The sequence below is a fragment of the Furipterus horrens genome, unplaced genomic scaffold (genome assembly GCF_987537825.1).
Source record: "Furipterus horrens unplaced genomic scaffold, mFurHor1.1.pri manual_scaffold_10, whole genome shotgun sequence".
NCBI lineage: Eukaryota > Metazoa > Chordata > Mammalia > Chiroptera > Furipteridae > Furipterus > Furipterus horrens.
In genome coordinates, this window is record NW_028327180.1 from 90997858 (window position 1) to 91017719 (window position 19862).

At 41.0% G+C, this 19862-nt stretch overlaps 1 protein-coding gene across 1 annotated transcript in view; it reads left to right on the top strand.

Moving 5' to 3' along the window:
• GABRA1 (gamma-aminobutyric acid type A receptor subunit alpha1) overlaps positions 1-1707 on the top strand; it is a 51011-nt gene extending 49304 nt beyond the window's left edge. The window contains exon 10 of the mRNA XM_090288540.1: positions 164-1707. Within this exon, the coding sequence (XP_090144666.1) occupies positions 164-475 (312 nt within the window). The 3' untranslated portion in view covers positions 476-1707. The remainder of the gene's footprint in view (positions 1-163) is intronic.
• The last annotated feature ends 18155 nt before the right edge of the window (positions 1708-19862 follow it).

Sequence of the window (19862 nt, forward strand, 5' to 3'; positions counted from 1 at the left end):
GTCCGCATTTTTAATTTATCTCAATAATACAGTCACAAATTGCATTTCTTAAATTTTAAATAGACACTGATTTATGTTCCAAAGTAAAGGTCACTTTACTCAGCACATTATAAACTCGTTTCTCTCACAGTTTACTAAATTCTTTTACTCTTTCCTCCTACAGCCGAAGAAAGTGAAGGACCCTCTTATTAAGAAAAACAACACTTATGCTCCAACAGCAACCAGCTACACCCCTAATTTGGCCAGGGGTGACCCTGGCTTAGCCACCATCGCTAAAAGTGCAACCATAGAACCAAAAGAAGTCAAGCCAGAAACAAAACCGCCAGAACCCAAGAAAACCTTTAACAGCGTCAGCAAAATTGACCGGCTGTCAAGAATAGCCTTCCCGTTGCTATTTGGAATCTTTAACTTGGTCTACTGGGCTACATATTTAAACAGAGAGCCTCAGCTAAAAGCCCCCACCCCACATCAATAGGGCCTTTTATTCACATTCTGTTGTTCAGTCCTCTGCACTGGAAATTGCTTTCTGTTCTCAATGCAGTAATTCCCATCTGCTTTATTGCCTCTGTCTTAAGAATTTGAAGGTTTTCTTACTTCCACAATTCATACAAGAACAACAGACCCGTGTCGGGCAGTCAGAGCAGGGCAGAGCTTACGGCTGAGGGACAGGATTCTGAGAAGGAGAGAGAGAGCAAAAGTAACAACAGAGGAGACAGGATGAAAGAGAGAGGGAAGGGGGATAGATCCAAAGAGAGGAGGAAAGGAGGAGAAAAAACTTAATTGTAACTCTAAGATTATTTGTAGATATATATTTCCAGATATTCTAAAGATACTGTATATGTCAAAAATATTTTTATGTGAAGGTGTTTGAAGAGCAAATTATAAATGTTTAATGAAGAAAATTTTCAAAGAATCTATGTCTTTACTGCAAACTATGGTGTGCTTACATTTTTGTTTTGTTTTTTAAACTAATGTATAACTTCAACATTTTTGTTTCCAAAGCTAAAGACCACCCCACCATTCTTTCTCCTGTTACAAATGCCTAACGTGTTATTTTGTTGCTAAATGCCTTTTTAAAATTCATGGAAATTGCATAGGCAAAGGAGCATTTCCTCGCTGTAGAGCACATTTAATTCAATGGAGAGAAATGCTCTAAATAGGCTATTTCACTATCACCTGGGCTTTTATCACTAGACTTGATGAGGAATCATTTAAACAAAGATATACACACATTAAAAACCAAAAATTAATATAATAATTTTAAAAGATTCCCTTCCTTGTCATGTCTATATCCAGATAGCACATGGGTCCAATAATCACTTCATTTTCATTATAAAGATGTTTTAGAGGGGCAAAAATATTTTGCAAGCTCTAGAATTGTTGAATGTATTCTTTTATATAACAGTATATTAAAAGCTTTAGATTGAAATTTATGACTAGTGAACAAAAATAAAATATTTAAATTATATATGTAAATATACAGCATGAGATTGTACATTTTTTACTTTTTTTAAAGTTGTGTTCTTAAAATATTGTATAAGACTCACCGCTGTTAGCTGTTAGAATGTTAAGTGCTATGGAAATACTTTAGAGCCTGCATTTAAGATCACAACAGCTTGTAGGAATCAGATGGAACTTCAAATATATGGGTAGAAAGTTCACCTATGTATAGAAAACTTATAATTTCAAACTGTCTGGTTTACAGCAGTAAATCCGCTGCTATCTGCCCGAGTCCTGCCACATCCCTACATTAGGCTCTTGTAATATAGAAAGAAAACAGGAAAGCGCTAGCGAGAGCTAGAAAATCAACTGTATATTACTGCTATCCTTGCTGATATCAACTATTTCAATAAGTATTGTACCATATGTAGCACCAAATATAAAAATACATGGGAGAATGTATAGGAAATAGCTTTTATTGAGTAATGTTATTACATTTCATTTATACTGTAGCAATATATTTGTAGGTATACTATGTAAGGGCTTTTAACTACAAGAGTTCCATTAATACTCCCTATGAAAATTCTGCTGTTTCATTACTTCCCAGATGTTTTAGAGAGAAATATTTATGCAGAGGGTATTTTTGAAGTCTCCTTTTACCTGATAGAGTTTCAGAGATATTTAAAATTAGCATCCAGAATCCAGAGGTCATGGTCTAGGAAACACATTCACAATAACAAAACATAAACCTGTCAGCATAATTGCCAAATAAGGCAGCTGGGAACCATATACAAGTTTGGAGCAATGTTTTTCTCAAAAGCTGCTATCCAATGATGCAGGAAAATACACCGTGTTTTCCGAAACAAACTCTGGTTTTCTTTTTAAATGTGCTTTATTGTTTGATTTGGTCCTGCCTAAATTTCATGAGCTAGGCCAATAAAGGTTGAACTAATGATGTTCATCCTCTGGTATCTTATGTAGATATCATGTATAGAAAATAAAGTAAAATATGGCTCTAACTTCTGTGTTGCTGTTTATCTTGTTATTTTTCGGCGTTAATCTAATGTATTTATTAAGAGCATTCTGTCTTCCAGACTCATCGTGGCTAACATTTGGTCTGTATTTTGCTCATTAGATGTGAATATTTCTTATTAGTCTGCTTTCTGCTATGCAATGACTGCATTTCCATCATTTCTTAGTTTGTTGGTACATGTGGATAGTATTCTATTGTATTAATTGATTGCATAATTTATCAAAGACAAATTATTCTATGTAGCTTTTCTACAGTGCTTTGCCAAACCATGTAATACTAGTTAAGTCTTCCTTGAAAATAAAGTTACACTCTTATAGAGGACAGTTCCTGTTTACTCCCAGGAATATTTTTTAAAAGATGACACTGAATGTTTATTGCACATTAGTGCAGTGAAGTGGCAATAAAATCTAATATGAATCGGGGTTGTTTATGGCAGATGCATGTATTGCTTTACAGAGTTTAACAAAAGCTCTTAATTTTATGTCATACTGTATTCTATTATAATAAAGCTAACACTATTCAATAACAAGACAGAATGCTTGGCTTTTTTCATATTTTCATTAGGACCTGCCATTTCCCTGTTTTGGAACATTTTCAGGTAGGAACACCTAAAAGTGTCAAGTGCTAGCAAGAACTTAAGCAGAAGGTTTTTGAAGATGTATGAGTAGTATGATCCTAAACTGTCATTTTAAATGAATCACTTTAAAAAGAATTATTATTAAACACCTGGGATCTAATGTTACCAGTAGCACTTCAACTCCAAATTTACAAAATGTAAACTGAATAGAATCAAAATGCTTAAGTAAGAGTAGGGCTTGTTCACATCTATTGTTAATGCAGCAAATCAGCTTTCTGATCTACTCTGAAGAGACTGGTTTAATTGTTTTGGAGGAGGAATCTGAGTGTCTAGTTTTACTTAGAAGCTCCGCCAGAGCTATTACATTCCTTAATGTTTCTATAACCACAAAGTCAGATTAAAGTACAGAATACTTAGAATTACTTGACAGACAAGAAAAAAATTATTTAAATGATAGGCATAAAACCACACCCGGTTTATTTCTACAGACAAGAAAGACCACATGAGGCAAAATCATTGTGTGTCAATGGTGGCCAGGTGAAAGCAAACTAAATTGTACTTCTACAGATAAAGCATGCGTTTTCCTAAAAAGTTATTCAGTACTTAGCAAAATTAATAATTGTAAATTCCTCCAACTGACCTGAGTCAACCCAAATAAAACCACCCTTTGTAAACTAGCTAAACCACCACATTCATTGATTTCTTGGCTCACCTAAAATGTAGTGAATGTTGATTATTTTGGCTATCAAACTACATCCATGCCAAGGCTCACCATAATAATTATCTAAGGAATCAAAATAAGGATGAACTTGGCATTATTGCTGACCATCTGTTTGAATTTCATTATACCTGTTTGTTAAGACCTTCTGTTGGAGTTTTCTAAAATCTATCCAGCTCTTGTAAACAAGAACAATCACCCTACTGGATTACATTATAGCCATAATTTAGTAAAATAAATTAACTTCAAATGTTATTTTAGTTTAACTAAATTCTACTAACATTGCTGAATCTCTACCCTGTGTTAAGTATTGTGCTAGATGGCAGAAATGCAGAGATAAACATTTCATGGCTTTTTTCATTAAGAAAGTCACAGTTCTGATGAGAAAGGAAGACAGAGAATCAGCCAACAACAATATAAATATTGAGAGAAAAGTAGAAGAGATACATAACCGAGGTACCTTGCCAGTCTTCGTAAGGTTATGTAATTGAATCTGTAGGAACTGATAATGTCTAAGGTGAAACAAAATGTAAGTGAAGTGGCCATGGACCACAAGTCAGTGGACTTGGGAGACAGTACTAGCCCAGTGAGATTTTAGTCATTTAATCACTAACACATGAGACCCATAGATCCTCTAGCTAATGTGTAAGTATCAAGATTACAGAGATACAGACAACAGTATGCTCTTGGTAAATTCATATTTTCATAGAGAACCCAAGTGAACCTGAAGTTATAATACATTACACAAAATGTACAACTACCAATAAACAGGGATTTATTATGCTTGCCAAGTGGTATGATGGGAATCTTTAAATGAAAGTGTTAGCTGAGCTATGTTTTCACGGATGATTCAACATTTACCAGGCACTTTGATGTTGGGGATGGCTGCTGCTGATAAGGAACAGACCTTTCATTCAAAGATAATAATTCATTAAAACTTAACTCAGAGTGTCACAAATGCTATTGCCAGGAAACTAGCATATACTGTTTGTGAACTAGACCCAGTATGACACAAAAGGAAGCAGTGGGGACTGTGGAAAACAGTGCATGCCCAGTCTCTAGGCTCAGTTCCAGCTATTTGGTGCCATGTGGAGAAAGAAGCTAAGCTGTGGATTGCTATGTATTCTAATGTTACAGGAAAATACTTGACATTGAAATTTGTAGCTTCCAATATTGAAACTATGCTGTTACGCATAATATATGAACCAGTTGAATTTAGCTAATTCAACTAATTAGTGATCTCTGTTTTCAGAATGTCTATACAGATGCAAACAGTCATTTGATCATCATTAATTGAGCAGCTATATTATGCTTGGTGTTAGGATTATTTCAGAGAAGGGGAAGGTGGTTGTCCTCATCAGCAAACTTCAAAACTGCTAATTATCTACATTTTCAAAAGTCACATTGTTTATCAATAAAACACCTGTAGTCTAAAGAGAGGTCAAAGTTTCCATGGGGTGGCAAAATATTAAGGTTCTTTTTGTTTTGGGTTGATAATATAGTCTTTCTCTAACTATAACATGTAGCACACATTACTACAGAAAGGATGAGTTCTTCATTAGTAGTCCATCAAAGTACAGAAATGCATATTATATTCTTTAATGCTTACTGTAAGCACTGTGGTTAAAAAAGAAGAAATCCATAAAGGTCTGTAGATTTGCCTAAAACACTGAAAGTAAGTAATGTTGCTAATTTTTTTTTTAATGTACTCAGTGTAACTGATATTTTCAAAGCTCATCTTTCAAAAAATTTATACTGGATTTCCTTGATTAATGGGGTAAGTTTTACTTGAAAAATTAATAATCTTATAAAATACTACATACAATATAAAAATGAAAGACATTTCATGTTAATAAGAAAAGCCATGCTAATAAGGCTCATCCTGAATAAGCTAGAAATGATGAAGCACCCCATCGTGGACACTGGTATTCTTTGAGATTCTTTGGTACAGTTGATATTCTGCCATTTTAGCAGAAAGAGCATGACCACTGACATTAGAGATCTCACTTTATATATTCACCTGGACCATTGAGCAGTCCCTTTTGAACCTCATTTTGGCAGGAAAGAGGAATAATAATAATATGGACCTACTGGAATAACAGAATAAGGGCCTGAGAAAATCTAGTCCCCAAAAGCAATGATAAAACTTGACAGGTCTAAAGAAGTAATGCCAGGTTTATAAAAATAAACCAAAATCATGCAACGAAGTAAGAAAGGTTTATTCAAAAAACAATACTGAAATTCCCATAAGCATGTTTATATGTAATGTTTTAACGTGGACTGTGCTCATGACCTCTTCTGCGCCAGTTTTGCGATAATGCTTCCAGTGAGAGACAAGTTGTGTAAGCGAAATCCTTCATCACTGAGGACTTCTTACTCCATTCATGGCGAAGTATAAAAAAGTTGCATACCCATGGAAACTGATGGAAACAGCAGCAATCTAACAGGCAAATGAATAGAAAGGGAAATACTGAAGGTAACCAGAAGTTACAATCCTGATGGGGACTGGGCGGGGGGGAGACCCACCGGCAGAAGAATCAGAAATGGAAGTTCAACAGGAAGATGAGGAAAATAAGGCATCTATAGTGCGCTAACCTCAAAAAAGTGCGCTGGCCTCCCCTCATGCACAGTCTCGCTTTCCACGGTTTCAGTCACCCCCAGTCAACTGCAGTCTGAAAATAGCAATGAAAAATTCCAGAAGTAAACAATTCATAAGTTTTAAACTGTGCACCATTCTGAGCAACATGACTAAATTTGATGTTGTCCTGCTCCAACCCACCCAGGGTGTGAATCATCCCTTTATCGAGAGTGTCTCCACTGTATATGCTCCCACCCATTAGTCATTTAGTAGCTCTCTGAGTTGTCAGTCTGATTGTCAAAGTTCTCCCGGTGCTCATGTTCAAGGTACCCTGATTTTACTTCAGAATGGCCCAAAAGCACAGGAATAGTAATGCTGGAAATCCAGAGGTGCCAAAGAGGAGCTATGAAGTGTTACCCTTCAGTGAAGAGGTAGAGGTTCTCAACTTAATAAGAAAAAACAAAACAAAACGCTGAGGTTGCTAAGATCTATGGTAAGAACAGACTCTTTTATCCATAAAATTGTGAACAAACAAATCTCTGCTGATTTGCTGTGAGAAACCACCTTCACATAACTTTTGTTATAGTGTTTCTTATAATTGTTCTATTTTATTATTAATTATGGTTAAACTCTTACTGTGCCTAATTTATAAATTAAACTTTATCTTAGGTATGTATGTATAGGAAAAAACACAGTACATATAGGGTTTATGCTATCTGTGGTTTCAGATATCCTCCGGGGGTCTTGGAATGTATCCCCTGAGGATAAAGAGGAACTGCTGTATAATTAGTATGTTCAAATGATGAAATAAGCTGTTTAAATAATGAAGGAAAATATGACAAGGATACACTAAATAGGAAATCTCAGTAAGATGAAAATCGTTTAAAATGTAAAGGGAATATCTCGACTTGGAAATAACAATAATTATAGTGATTAAATTACTAAGAAGAGCTCAAAAGAATATTTGAGGTATTACTTTATTATTTTTCAGAGAAGGAAAACTCTGACTCCAAAAAACCTCCGCTGCCTTGCGGCATACCTCTTCAGGGGAAAGGCTAAGGGAGTAAACCCCGACAGAAAATCCGGAGCCGGAGTCCCTAAGGCGGTTTGACGTTGTAGTCAACACCGGCAACTCCTGCGGCGCACCTGAAGCCAAGCTGTATTGACTCCGTCTTTCCCTTGGACCCTTCAGCTGCGAAGAGAGGGGGGGTCTGCTGCATGGGCAACAGCAGACCCTCCATATCACCCTGCCCAGGCTCTGTAGCTTCATCCCAAGATGTCGATTCAACACGGGAGGAGACAGATACCGTGTCACTCCTGAGTCGGACTGCACAGCCATTCTCGGCGGTGCAGATAGACTCTTAAGAAGCTACACCATCGTCTCTCGAGACGGACAGCTGCCGACGACTTTATTATTTGCATGTAGTACCAACATTACCCACAACTTATGGTTATTGATTTGTTGGTTTTACTTCAGAAACTAAAATAACAATATGTGGCTGTGAGGAAGTTGGAGGGAGACTAAAGATTTAAACAATAAAGTATGATTTTAGGGAAAGTATATCAACTTTACTGACAATGACAAGGAATTAAAAATTTTATTGAAATAAATCTAGAGATTTTATCTTATTCAATATAAGACCAGTAACTATAATAAACTTCCTACACAAAGAAAAAAGTGAATGAAAATAAATACATCTGTTAAAACAGAGGTTTTTCTTACATAATATAACTCAGATACTTTTGAAAATTAAATTGCTTGTCCTTTAAAGAGGAAACTCAATTTCAGATATTATATATGAGACTAGACTTCCCCCTCTGTATTATAGAACGGCTATTTGTAGGTCAAGCAGTAACATTTTCTCCTGCTATTTGTAGCAATCTCTACGTAGCTCTAGTTTTCAACTGATGAAGAGCAGGGAAATGTCTCTGGGTATTATAATTACATATTTTTACAACCCTAAGAGATGAAGCATAATTTATGCTCGGAAGGATCGAGTTTAGAGGGTGGCCAATGTGCATACCATAATGAAATACTGCCCAGATGTTCATAACAATGAAGGTTGTAAAGCCACAGTGTTGAATATAATTTGGATTTCTGGAGTCATAACTATCTAGGAGTGAGGGGTGCAATAGGCTCTCTTCAAATTACTGTAGAGCATTTCTCTTTTACAAAGTTATTGAAGTACTAAAAGGCAAACATTTACAACTGTGCTCACCAGTACCGGTGATCCTCGACAGTCTTACTTCTGCACAGACGACCACTGGGGGTTGGGGAACTGACACATGGGAAGTGAACCCACACACTGGAGGTCGGCTGTCCTCATAAGCTCAGCATTTTCCCTTCACAGCCAAGGCAGAAACTGAGAGAAATAAACAGAAAAAGTATACAAAAACTGTTTTTAAATTCAAGCCTTTGGTAGTACTGGTTAAAGAAATATTCTCCAGAACATTTTTGATTCAACAAATACTTTCTTGAATTAGATATTATTCACATGTCAGATCGAAGTGATATGTGCCCCTAAGAAAAGGGACTTTGTCTTCTCAACAAATTTTGGCCAGTGCCCGAGGAAAAAGTCCAATCTTGATGTTTAATCATACTTGTGCATTCCATGGATCTTAAATAAAATTTTCCACAGGAAAATAAGCCATTGTACAATATTAACAGTGATAATATTCACTAATTAATAATTCTCAATAATGTATATCTTTCTTAGTGTCAGAAATTACACTCTATCATTTTCACATATTACCTAATTCTCATACTCTTACATGAGACTTAACTATCTGCAAGGCCTGTTTCAAATGCTTACCAAAACCATCCCTTTTTCTAAAAGAAAAGAATTATTTTTTTTCTGTCTATCTTGCACTCTGTTCTGGCCAGTAGTTTGCACTAATTAGTATAATATTTATATTCTGACATGTGTAGTTTAGTAATATGTTTCATATGAAGGGAAAAGTCGGCACTATAGCTCTTACTTTTGACAGAATGCAGAAGAGAATCATAACCCTCACTGTGACTTGGTAAGGATGTATAAGTTCAAATAAATCATCTCAGAACAGCCTGGAAGATGAAGAGATAAGACCTGGGTTTTGACTGGAAACCCTTAGATGTGCTTTCAGTAGATAAAAGTGATAGAAGTGGGGATTTAGAAATACCCTAATGCCATCTATTGGAAAAATATTTCTTATTTATGTATCCAATTATTTTTCAGCCAACAAAATAAATTCCAAACATCCATGACTGGTAAATGTAATTTGGGGTACTATTTGCAAAGGGGAGTATAATTATATGGAATATGTTGAGACTAAATAAAGGGATCTTCTCTATCTTCTTCTCCCTAATCCAGTATCCACAATAAAATCCAGTTGTTGTAGTAACATTGATATTGATGTTCAGACAGAAACGTGAATAAGGTATCTTGGAAATTGCACTGGCTGGGGAGTTGAGATCACATTTCAGATGCCACCTCTGCCATACACTGCAAGTGGGTCATTCACATCTCTGTGCTTCAGTGACTTCATCTATGAAATGAGGCTCCTGCCCAGGGTATAACCTACATATGTAAAGAAAGACTGGCAACAGTAAATGAAAAAGGAGCAACTGAATAATCGGTAATAGATAAAATTGTGGTTGGGATGGAAGACTTAGATGCCCATAGTTTTGTTCTGTTTTTTAATTTAAATTTTTTTGTATATGAATTTATTTCCAGTTTTACTGAGACAGGAAAACCTGGCAACACTGGACTTGCACTCCACACGGCAACAGTGAAAAGAAGGTAAGTGGCTGCTGCCCCTTCCAGACTAGGCATGAGCCTTCTAGGGCTTCATAGCCTCGTCACCCTATACTGCGCTGCCCCCATCACCCGGACACAGGCTGGCTTCGGTAATTGACATTACCTCTCTCAACTTTGTGGGCATTTGGACACCCCTAATCTAAAGCATGTGCATCTCAATGGAAATTGCGCTGTGTCTTCTTCATCTATCTGGGTATATAATTCTTTCTCTTTCTTACATTTGGGGAAATAACTATGTATGTGTATGTGTGTTATGTAGGGTGTGAGTCTGTATCCCTTTCCCTCTCTTTTGATGAATGGAGTAAGAGAGAGAAAGACACACAAACATACACACTCGTACATATATAGTTATTATCTCCCCAAACAGCTCCTCCTATTTGCAGAACCCAGTAAAAACCATAACAAAGATGGTGCCTTTTCTTTTTGTCCAAAATTGTAACATGCCCATTGGTGGTCTTGATTCTAAATGAACATTCACAAGACCTAATGACTTCTTGTGGTGCCAATGACACCTGCATTTTTTAAAATAAAGGGCAAATTCTCTATATTGGCATCCCTGGCTTTCGGGTACCTGTTTGCTTTTGTTGTTGCCAAAGGTTATCGGGACAAAGAAGAAATGACAGATTGCCCAGAGACCGTAACGCAGCGAGCAGCCCAGGGCAGCCTGAGCAGCACCAGGAAGCACACTTGCACAGACTGCCTGGCCCTGTGCTCTTTAATCAGGACTGCTAAGTGATGCAGGTGGCATGACGACTGGGGCAGCCTGGTGTAACACCGGAGAAGTCAGTGCTCGCTCCCTTTCCACCTGCTCTGTCTGGCTCTTCGCCATTCAGTACAAATGTCTTCAGGAGCTAAGGGTACCTGCTTCTGAGAGGTCAAATAGCCTCTCTTTAGCCAGAAAGGTAGTAAATACAAACCTGAGAAAAAATAAAAGTAACAGCAAGAAAAAGCCTGTTCACCAGCAGAAAGGGTAGAGATAACTACAAAGCCAAAAATTTCTACAGAACGATCTCACAGACAGACTGTACTTTTCAATGTTCTCTATTGCCTTGAGGACTGTCTCCTGCACGCAGCTGGGCAAGTCCCTAGACCACAACTTAATGTCCGTGTGAATATCTGCCTTATGGGAGACACCTCAACCTCCCCGGTCTTCTCCCACCTCTAAGGCAGAACTTCGGTTTTCAATCAATCTCTCATTCTCACATCCTCCTTCCCATTTAATTGCAAGTTTGTCTTTCTCATGCTCCTTATTCCCCTCACCAGCAACCCAGCCTTCACGTGCCTTGCCCAGCACCCAGAGCCTCAGGCCCTTATCTGTTCACTCCCAGACCATCCGTGGGTCTTGAGATTCTTACAGGCCAAGTAGCTCACCATGGCGGCATCCGTCGTGTAAAACCATTATTAACCTCAAGGCACAGCTGGTATACTGTCGAGTCAACTACAAGCTCAGCTCAGCTCTGACTGACTCCAAAAATTGCGCTCCTAACTTCGACGTAATTTCACCAAAAGCACAAGAAAAAGAGCGAATAGAAGGGATAAAATACGGTGTGAGTCTGAGCTCAGGAACTCAGGGAAGAACACCACCACAGCCACAGGTAAGGGGTGAGTTAGCAGGCAGGGAGTAGTGAGCACCACGGGAGGCAGAACCCAAGGGCGAAAGTTCCAGTTTAGAAGCAACTGGCGCAGTGTGAGGACAATGAGGAAATGGGCTATTTAAGCCATTCTTTGTTTGTGTTTGTTTTGTTAATGGCAGAGCAATAGATGAAATTCCATTGTAAAACCATGGTCTAAAATCGTGTGTCTTGAAGTTCGCATCATTTCCATTATAAAGGGAGGGCAGTGCTTATCAGTATGGATTCTACTTTAGAGAGACCAAAATTCAAATTTCCTCTGGCACTAACTATCTACGTAAACAAGGGTAAATCCCATATCCTTTCTAGGTCTTATTTTCCCAATTTAGAATGGAAATAATATTATTTGGATTCCAGATTGATTGGAAAAACTGAATGAGGTAACACATGAAAAACCTAAGTATAATGTCTCACCCATAGAATTATTCAGAAATTACATTATTATTATTTATTATTACTATTCATTATTCAATCATACTGTATTTTTGGAGTATCCTTTAGGTGGTATTTACTGTGTTAGGCACTAGGGATAGAAGTAAAATAAAATGGAGTTCCTATTCACCTTTCACTATCTATTTAAGAAAGTGGAAAGTTAGCCAACAGTTTCAATAGCATGTCATACATAATGCGACTAAGGCCAGTACAAAAGCCCTGTGTTTCCCAAGTGGAATGAGCTGACCCAGGAGCTGAAGGGGTGAGGAGCTTACTTGATTTGTGCCTTGGAGGTCAGGTAATGTTTCCAAGATACAGAAGTAATGAACTGACAAGACTGAGGAAGGATCTTCCAAGCAGCAGGAACAGCAGGTGCAAAGGCGGCACAAATGGTGCAGAGGAGCCCAGCCAACTGGCGCACCTGGAGCACACTGCTGCCCAGCCGGGGCAGGAAATGGGGCTGCAGGGCTTCCTAAGGTCCCGGCTTTCATTCAGTACTGACCTGAGTAGGGATGGTGGAGGATGCTACCCTACGTGTAAAAATCACAAGAGAGGAGAGGAGGAAGGGGAGTGCTTCTTACAGTCTATGGTAATGGTTAAGGCATGGACTTTGTTGACATTGAAGTTTTGTTCTCTGATACTTGGTTGTTGCCTCTGTGACTCTGGAAAGTTCACTGCTGCAAAGCTCATTTTACTTTCAATAAAATGGGAACAATTTTTCTTTTATAGTTATTACAGTGATTAAGATGATGTGAATAAGCAATCAACTCAGTGTCTGGCCTATAATAAGGACTCTGTATCTGCTAGCTCTGCTTCCCACTCATTATTCTGTTAATGAGAATAACTTTGGCTTCAGAGGGTTGGGCAGAATACCAAAGCCATACCTGTTGCTGTCACCACCTGTCTTGTGTAAATAAAATGTAATAATCCAAAAACTTTATACTGAAAAATAGGAAAACTTAACCTTGAAAATGTAACACGATTACAAACGAGATGGAATTATAGAAAACCTTGTTTAAAATAGCACGCATGGTAATTTGTTTCTCTTCCCTCTTTCCTCCTTCTTCAGCCGTCCTTCTGTCCCCAGTTCTCTCCTCCACTTTCTTCCATTATCCAAGTCCTACCCACAGTTTTCTAGACTGTCTTTATCCCTGTACTGTTTGTTGTAGAGGAAAAGGTTCTGTAAAGAAGTCACAATGGAATAAGTAATCTTTATATAATATGTGGTCCTATTCCCTAAACACAACCAGTTTACCAAGGCTTGAAAACTGACACAAAGTTCTTCCAAAAGTTTTAGAAGTTGAGTCACTTAAATGTTATGCTTAAACTAAAGTGTTGCAATGGAATTACCAGCTAGCATTTATTAATTTATTACTGTGTGCCACGTATTGGCTAGTAACTGTATATATAGTATAGTGTGCTCTAATTATAACTATTTTTACTTATTTGAAAATGGAAGGGCTAAAGTAAATTAGGCAAGCTGGCACAACTAATATGTGACTTTGATTAATTCAGGTCTTTGATTTTTAAAAAAAAAGCCTTAAATGTGATTATGTAATGTGAAAACTCCAGACTAGTAAATAGAAAAAAATATTTTTTGCTAATCAATCGGTGGGCATTCTTGGGCAAGCCCTCCTCTCTTCTCTAGCCCCTTACTTCCAAATCTGTAAACTAAATAGGTATGTCTGAGACATCTTAACAGTTTTAGGTTTCTGCAATTTTATGAGCCCTCAACAGATTTCTCAGTCCAACTGGCATTTTCTACATCTTACTGGGAAATTCCTAGAATCTTTTAATTCAAAAAGGCAACTAGAGGGTTATTATATTAGTCTGTGAATGGAAAATACCTATTACTTCCTCAATCCTCTTCCAAGGCAGATATTGCTAATTAATTACCATACACATTTATGTCAATACTGAATGAGGCCTCATTATCTCACCACAAATCAGAATTGATATGTGAAATAAAACTTATTTATCAGTACGTCTACATAGTGGTGGGTTGGTACCCTAGAAAAAAGCTACAGGTTTCACAAGCACCATTTTGAAATACAAATTTGCAATGCTGGGGCCAAAATTTCTTCTTTTTTTTGTAACAGAAGATCATATCTGTCTTCATGGACCAAATCAAGCTCCATGTTCTTCCTGCCTCCTTCCCTACCGGTTTCTTTAAGTAGCCAGGAGACCCACTACCTGGACTATGGTTATATTCAATTTGGAGCATGATTATACAATGTATCATTTACTCCTTATTCAACAAGTACCTGCTAAATTCTTTTTATATCCTAAGCACTATGGATAAAACCGGAATAAGGCAGACACAAACTCTGCACTTATGGGACTTACCCTTTCACAGCAAGGAAGCAAATGAAAGGTGTGGTAAAGGGTTATAGAAGCACACAGGAGAAGCATCTGGGATATAAAGGAAGTCCTCCTGGAGAAAATGTAAGTTGAACTGCAGAGGATATTTAGGGATTAAGAGATATACAGACAAGAGGAATGAGGTTTTCATGAAGTACAAATATCTAGTGCCAGATGAGAAACAACTGGGACATATTGTGAGAACAATGGCTGGTGAATTTATGAAGAACAGAAAATTAATTCTCAGATGCTCTATGAAGAGGTCTACTACTAAAATCCTTAAAAGCACAAAAAATAACTTGCAGACAACACTTTATAAAAGGAAGGAACTTACTGAACTGACTAAACCATGTAATTGATGGAGAAGCTATGCTAGATTAGAAGAAATATAGGAACTAAAAGACTCCCGGGGAACTCAGTATCAGCAACACATGGACTTTTCTTTAAAACACAGTCACTGCAATGACTGAGCTCCAACCACCTTATGTCTTTTTTGTTGTTCTACTCTGGAGTCAATTCTTGGGAAAGTTTGACTGGTCTAGCCTGTGTCATGTGCTCACTCTTTGGAGAGACACCATGGTTGATGGCTAACAGAACACTATGAAATGGGAGGGGTATCCCCCCCAAAAATATGCATGGCACAGGTGCTAAGTCGGTAAAAGGAATTATAGGAGATAAAGAACAAACTCAAGAGATGCCTACTGTATCGTGTGTACAAATCTGAATGTTAAACTGAGAGCAACGGAGTAACAACTGAACAGGTAATACAGGGGAATGACATTAGTAGGACTGGATTCAAGGAAAAGCACAAGAAAGACTGGATTCGGGTGGACTACCCTGGAGTCCTGCAGGCATATGAGCGTCAGATGATGGGTGGAGATTTGTTCAAAAGAAGTGATCGGAGGGGCAGAGACAAGAATATTAATTCAAGAGATATTAATCCTATAGAATGAAAAAGAGCAAGGGGATTATGTGTGTGTGTGTGTGTGTGTGTGTGTGTGTGTGTGTGTGTAATAAACAAATAAAATCATAGCAGCCAAAATATTTCCAGGAACAAAGAGCTCACTAAGTATCTATGCATATGACTTAAATGCAGAACTCTCTGATTTAGAAGGTTCTTAGTATATTTTAGCATTTGTATACATTTGTATACGCTTGCGTGGACTTGCAAGCGTGGGGCGCGGGACCAACCGACGCCACTTCGTGTAGGACAGTGGAAGCTGGAGAGCCGGGCTATTCGGACTGAGCCAATTGGTTTCCATGGATCTCAATAGTGACAGCACTGTTGTTCTTCAAGTCTTAACTCAGGCCACCAGTCAGGATACTGCTGTGTGAAAGCCAGCTGAGGAGCAGTTGAAACAGTGGGAAACACAGCCAGGTTTTTATTCAGTGTTGCTGGTAAGTTGCTTAAAAATAGTTATTATTTTTAATAAAATGAGACACTATTCTATTGTTTTAAAAACCTACTTGTGTTGGTGGTTTACTTAGTGAAACTGATCCAAATGTTTGGCTGCCATTGCACTGCCATTTACTAATTCGAGGCATGGCACTTGGAGGACATTTAAGAGATGTTTATTGTTGGGTGAGTATACCCAAGCAGGGTATTGGTAGTATCTGCTTAGAAGGTTACACTGCCAGTTTTCTATTTTAGCCTGTAAATGCTGCCCTCAAGACTGTAAAGGAGGAAAGAGGAAGGACATCTCTAAAATCAGAGAAGGAAAACTCTGACCCCAAAAAACCTCCGCTGCCTTGCGGCATACCTCTTCAGGGGAAAGGCTAAGGGAGTAAACCCCGACAGAAAATCCGGAGCCGGAGTCCCTAAGGCGGTTTGACATTGTAGTCAACACCGGCAACTCCTGCGGCGCACCTGAAGCCAAGCTGTATTGACTTTGTCTTTCCCTTGGACCCTTCAGCTGCGAAGAGAGGGGGGGTCTGCTGCATGGGCAACAGCAGACCCTCCATATCACTCTGCCCAGGCTCTGTAGCTTCAGTTTCACTGGAGAGGACACTCCAGCGTCATCGCAAGATGTCGACTCAACACGGGAGGAGACAGATACCGGTTATAAGCTCATCCGATTGGCGAAGGAAACGAGCGCCAGGGGTCTCCTCTGACGGTGGGAGAGGTCATCGCACCTCACTGGACAGCTACCGTCTCACCATGGCTCGCCTGCCCCACTGGGTGCGTGGGGATCAGAGAGGCGCCTCTCGAAAAGTGGGCCACAAAACACCCGCACCAGTTAATTCCAAGCAAACAACAAGAAAGAAGCCTCCGGCTCTTCGCCTCGCTAGCTGGAACATCAGGACCATGTGCCCCGGACTTACTGCAGACCTTCCGTGGATCAAGGGTGCCAGGAAAACCGCTGTCATCGATAGGGAACTGGCACGACTAAACATCGACATTGCGGCTCTACAGGAGACCCGGTTGGCCGACAACGGAACTATCAGAGAAACCAACTACACCTTCTACTGGCAAGGGAAGTCTCCGGACCAACCAAGACAGCACGGTGTTGGGTTCGCTGTGAAGAACACGCTTGTTAACTCCATAGAGCCACCCACAGGAGGCACAGAGAGATTACTTACCCTCCGATTGTCAACAACTTTCGGCCCAGTCAGCATTCTTAGTGCGTATGCCCCAACCCTCTGCGCCACCACCGAAGAGAAAGAACAGTTCTACCATGCACTGGACGAAGCGTTATCCAAGATTCCCAGAAGTAACGCTCTCTATCTCCTTGGAGACTTCAACGCAAGAGTAGGAGCCGACCACATGGCCTGGCCCACCTGCCTCGGAAACTTTGGGAGAGGAAAGATCAATGAGAATGGTCAGCGGCTGCTTGAGCTTTTGTGTCACCACGGCCTGTGCGTGACAAACACATTCTTCAAGTGCAAAGAGATCCACCAGGTGTCATGGAGGCACCCCCGCTCCCGTCACTGGCACCAGCTTGACCTCGTCATCACCAGAAGAACGGATATTGGCAGCACCCTCCTCACCCGCAGCTACCACAGTGCAGACTGCGACACGGACCATGCCCTCGTGGTAAGCAAGGTGCGCATAATGCCGAAGAGGTTGCACCACTCCAAGATGAAGGGTCGCCCACGCATCAACACCAGTTGTGCCAGCAACCCAGTTAAGACCCAGCAATTCATCAACAAGATGGAAGATGCACTCGGCGAGGGAGTGGCGGCAGATGACATTATCGAATCCAATTGGCCACGTCTCCGCGACGCCATATACAACTCCGCCATTATTGCTTACGGGAAGAAAGAGCGGAAGAACGCTGACTGGTACGAGGCTCACTGGGAAGAAATGGAACCCATGATCGAGGCTAAGAGGAAGGCCCTACTGGCTTACAAGGTCACGCCCACTCCCAGTACACTTCAAGCTCTACGGGCTGCCAGGAACAAAGTCCAGAAGACCGCCCGCCACTGTGCCAACACCTATTGGCTAAACCTGTGCAGAAGCATTCAGGAAGCCGCCGATATAGGCAACGCACGAGGAATGTATGAGGGTATCAAGAAGGCAACAGGCCCAATCCCCTCCAAGATCGCCCCCCTTAAGTCCAAGACAGGTGAGGTCCTCACTGACCAGGAACAGCAAATGCGGCGGTGGACCGAGCACTACCTCGAGCTGTACGCAACGAAGAACACCGTAACAGACACTGCTCTTAACGCCATCCCAGACCTACCAGTCATGGAGGAGCTAGACACCCCACCTACTGCGGCAGAGCTCGGCAAAGCCATCGACCGCCTTGCTTGCGGGAAAGCACCAGGAAGCGACGGAATCCCTCCAGAAATCCTAAAGAGCGGGAAACCAGTCCTGCTACAGCCGCTCCACCATCTACTCTGTCTCTGCTGGAAGGAGGGTTACATCCCCCAGGATATGAGAGACGCCAACATTATCACCATGTACAAGAACAAAGGAGACCGCAGCGACTGCAACAACTACCGGGGCATCTCTCTCCTCAGCGTCGTCGGCAAAGTATTCGCCCGGGTCGCTCTTGCCCGCCTGCAGACCCTTGCTTCCCGCGTCTACCCAGAGTCCCAGTGTGGCTTCAGAGCTGGCCGATCAACAGTGGACATGATCTTCTCCCTACACCAGCTGCAGGAGAAGTGTCACGAGCAGCATAAACCACTCTACCTCGCCTTTATTGACCTCACGAAGGCGTTTGATCTGGTCAGTCGAAGCGGACTCTTCAGCTTGCTACGGAAGATTGGCTGTCCACCACATCTGCTTGCTGTGGTCATGTCCTTTCATGACAACATGCACAGCACGGTGTCCTACAACGGCGCAACCTCTGAGGCCTTCCCAGTCAGCAGCGGAGTAAAGCAGGGCTGCGTCCTCGCGCCTACGCTGTTCGGAATCTTCTTCTCCATGCTCCTCCAATACGCCTTTAAGGACTGCAGCGAGGGTGTCTTCATTCACACCAGATCCGATGGCAAGCTCTACAACCTGGCCCGTCTACGAGCCAAGACCAAAGTCAAAGAGGTGCTCATCCGTGAGATGCTCTTCGCCGACGACGCAGCTTTGACATCACACTCCGAAGAGGGACTCCAACAGCTAGTCACTTGCCTTTCCCACGCATGCAAGGAGTTCGGACTAGCCATCAGCCTGACGAAGACGAATGTTATGGCTCAAGGCACGGGGACTCCCCCATGCATCACCATCGACGGATACACCCTGGAGGTTGTCAACGACTTCACTTACCTCGGGTCCACCATCTCGAGCTCTCTGTCAGTCGACTTGGAGGTCAACCGGAGAATCGCCAGGGCAGCCACAGTTATGGCCAGACTGAACCGGCGAGCGTGGAACAATTCCAGCCTCACTGAGAAAACCAGACTGCGCATCTACCAAGCCTGCGTACTCAGCACTCTCCTCTATGGCAGCGAGACGTGGACCACCTACGCAAGGCACGAAAGGAAACTCAACAGCTTCCACATGAGGTGCCTGCGACGCGTCCTGCATGTCGCCTGGCAGGATAAGGTCCCCAACACCGAGGTGCTGAAGCGAGCCAACATGAGCAGTTTGCATGCAGTTCTTAGCGAGAGACGCCTCAGGTGGCTCGGCCATGTCAAAAGAATGGATGCAGGCCGTATCCCCAAAAACCTCCTCTACGGCGAGCTAGCAGAAGGCCAGAGGATGACAGGGCGCCCAAAACTGCGGTACAAAGACATCTGCAAAAAGGACATGACACAATGCTCCATCAATCTCAACACATGGGAAGTTCAAGCAGACGACCGCCTAGCCTGGAGGCTCGCGGTCAGGCAAGGTACGTCACGCGCGGAGGCTGCGTGCAACGA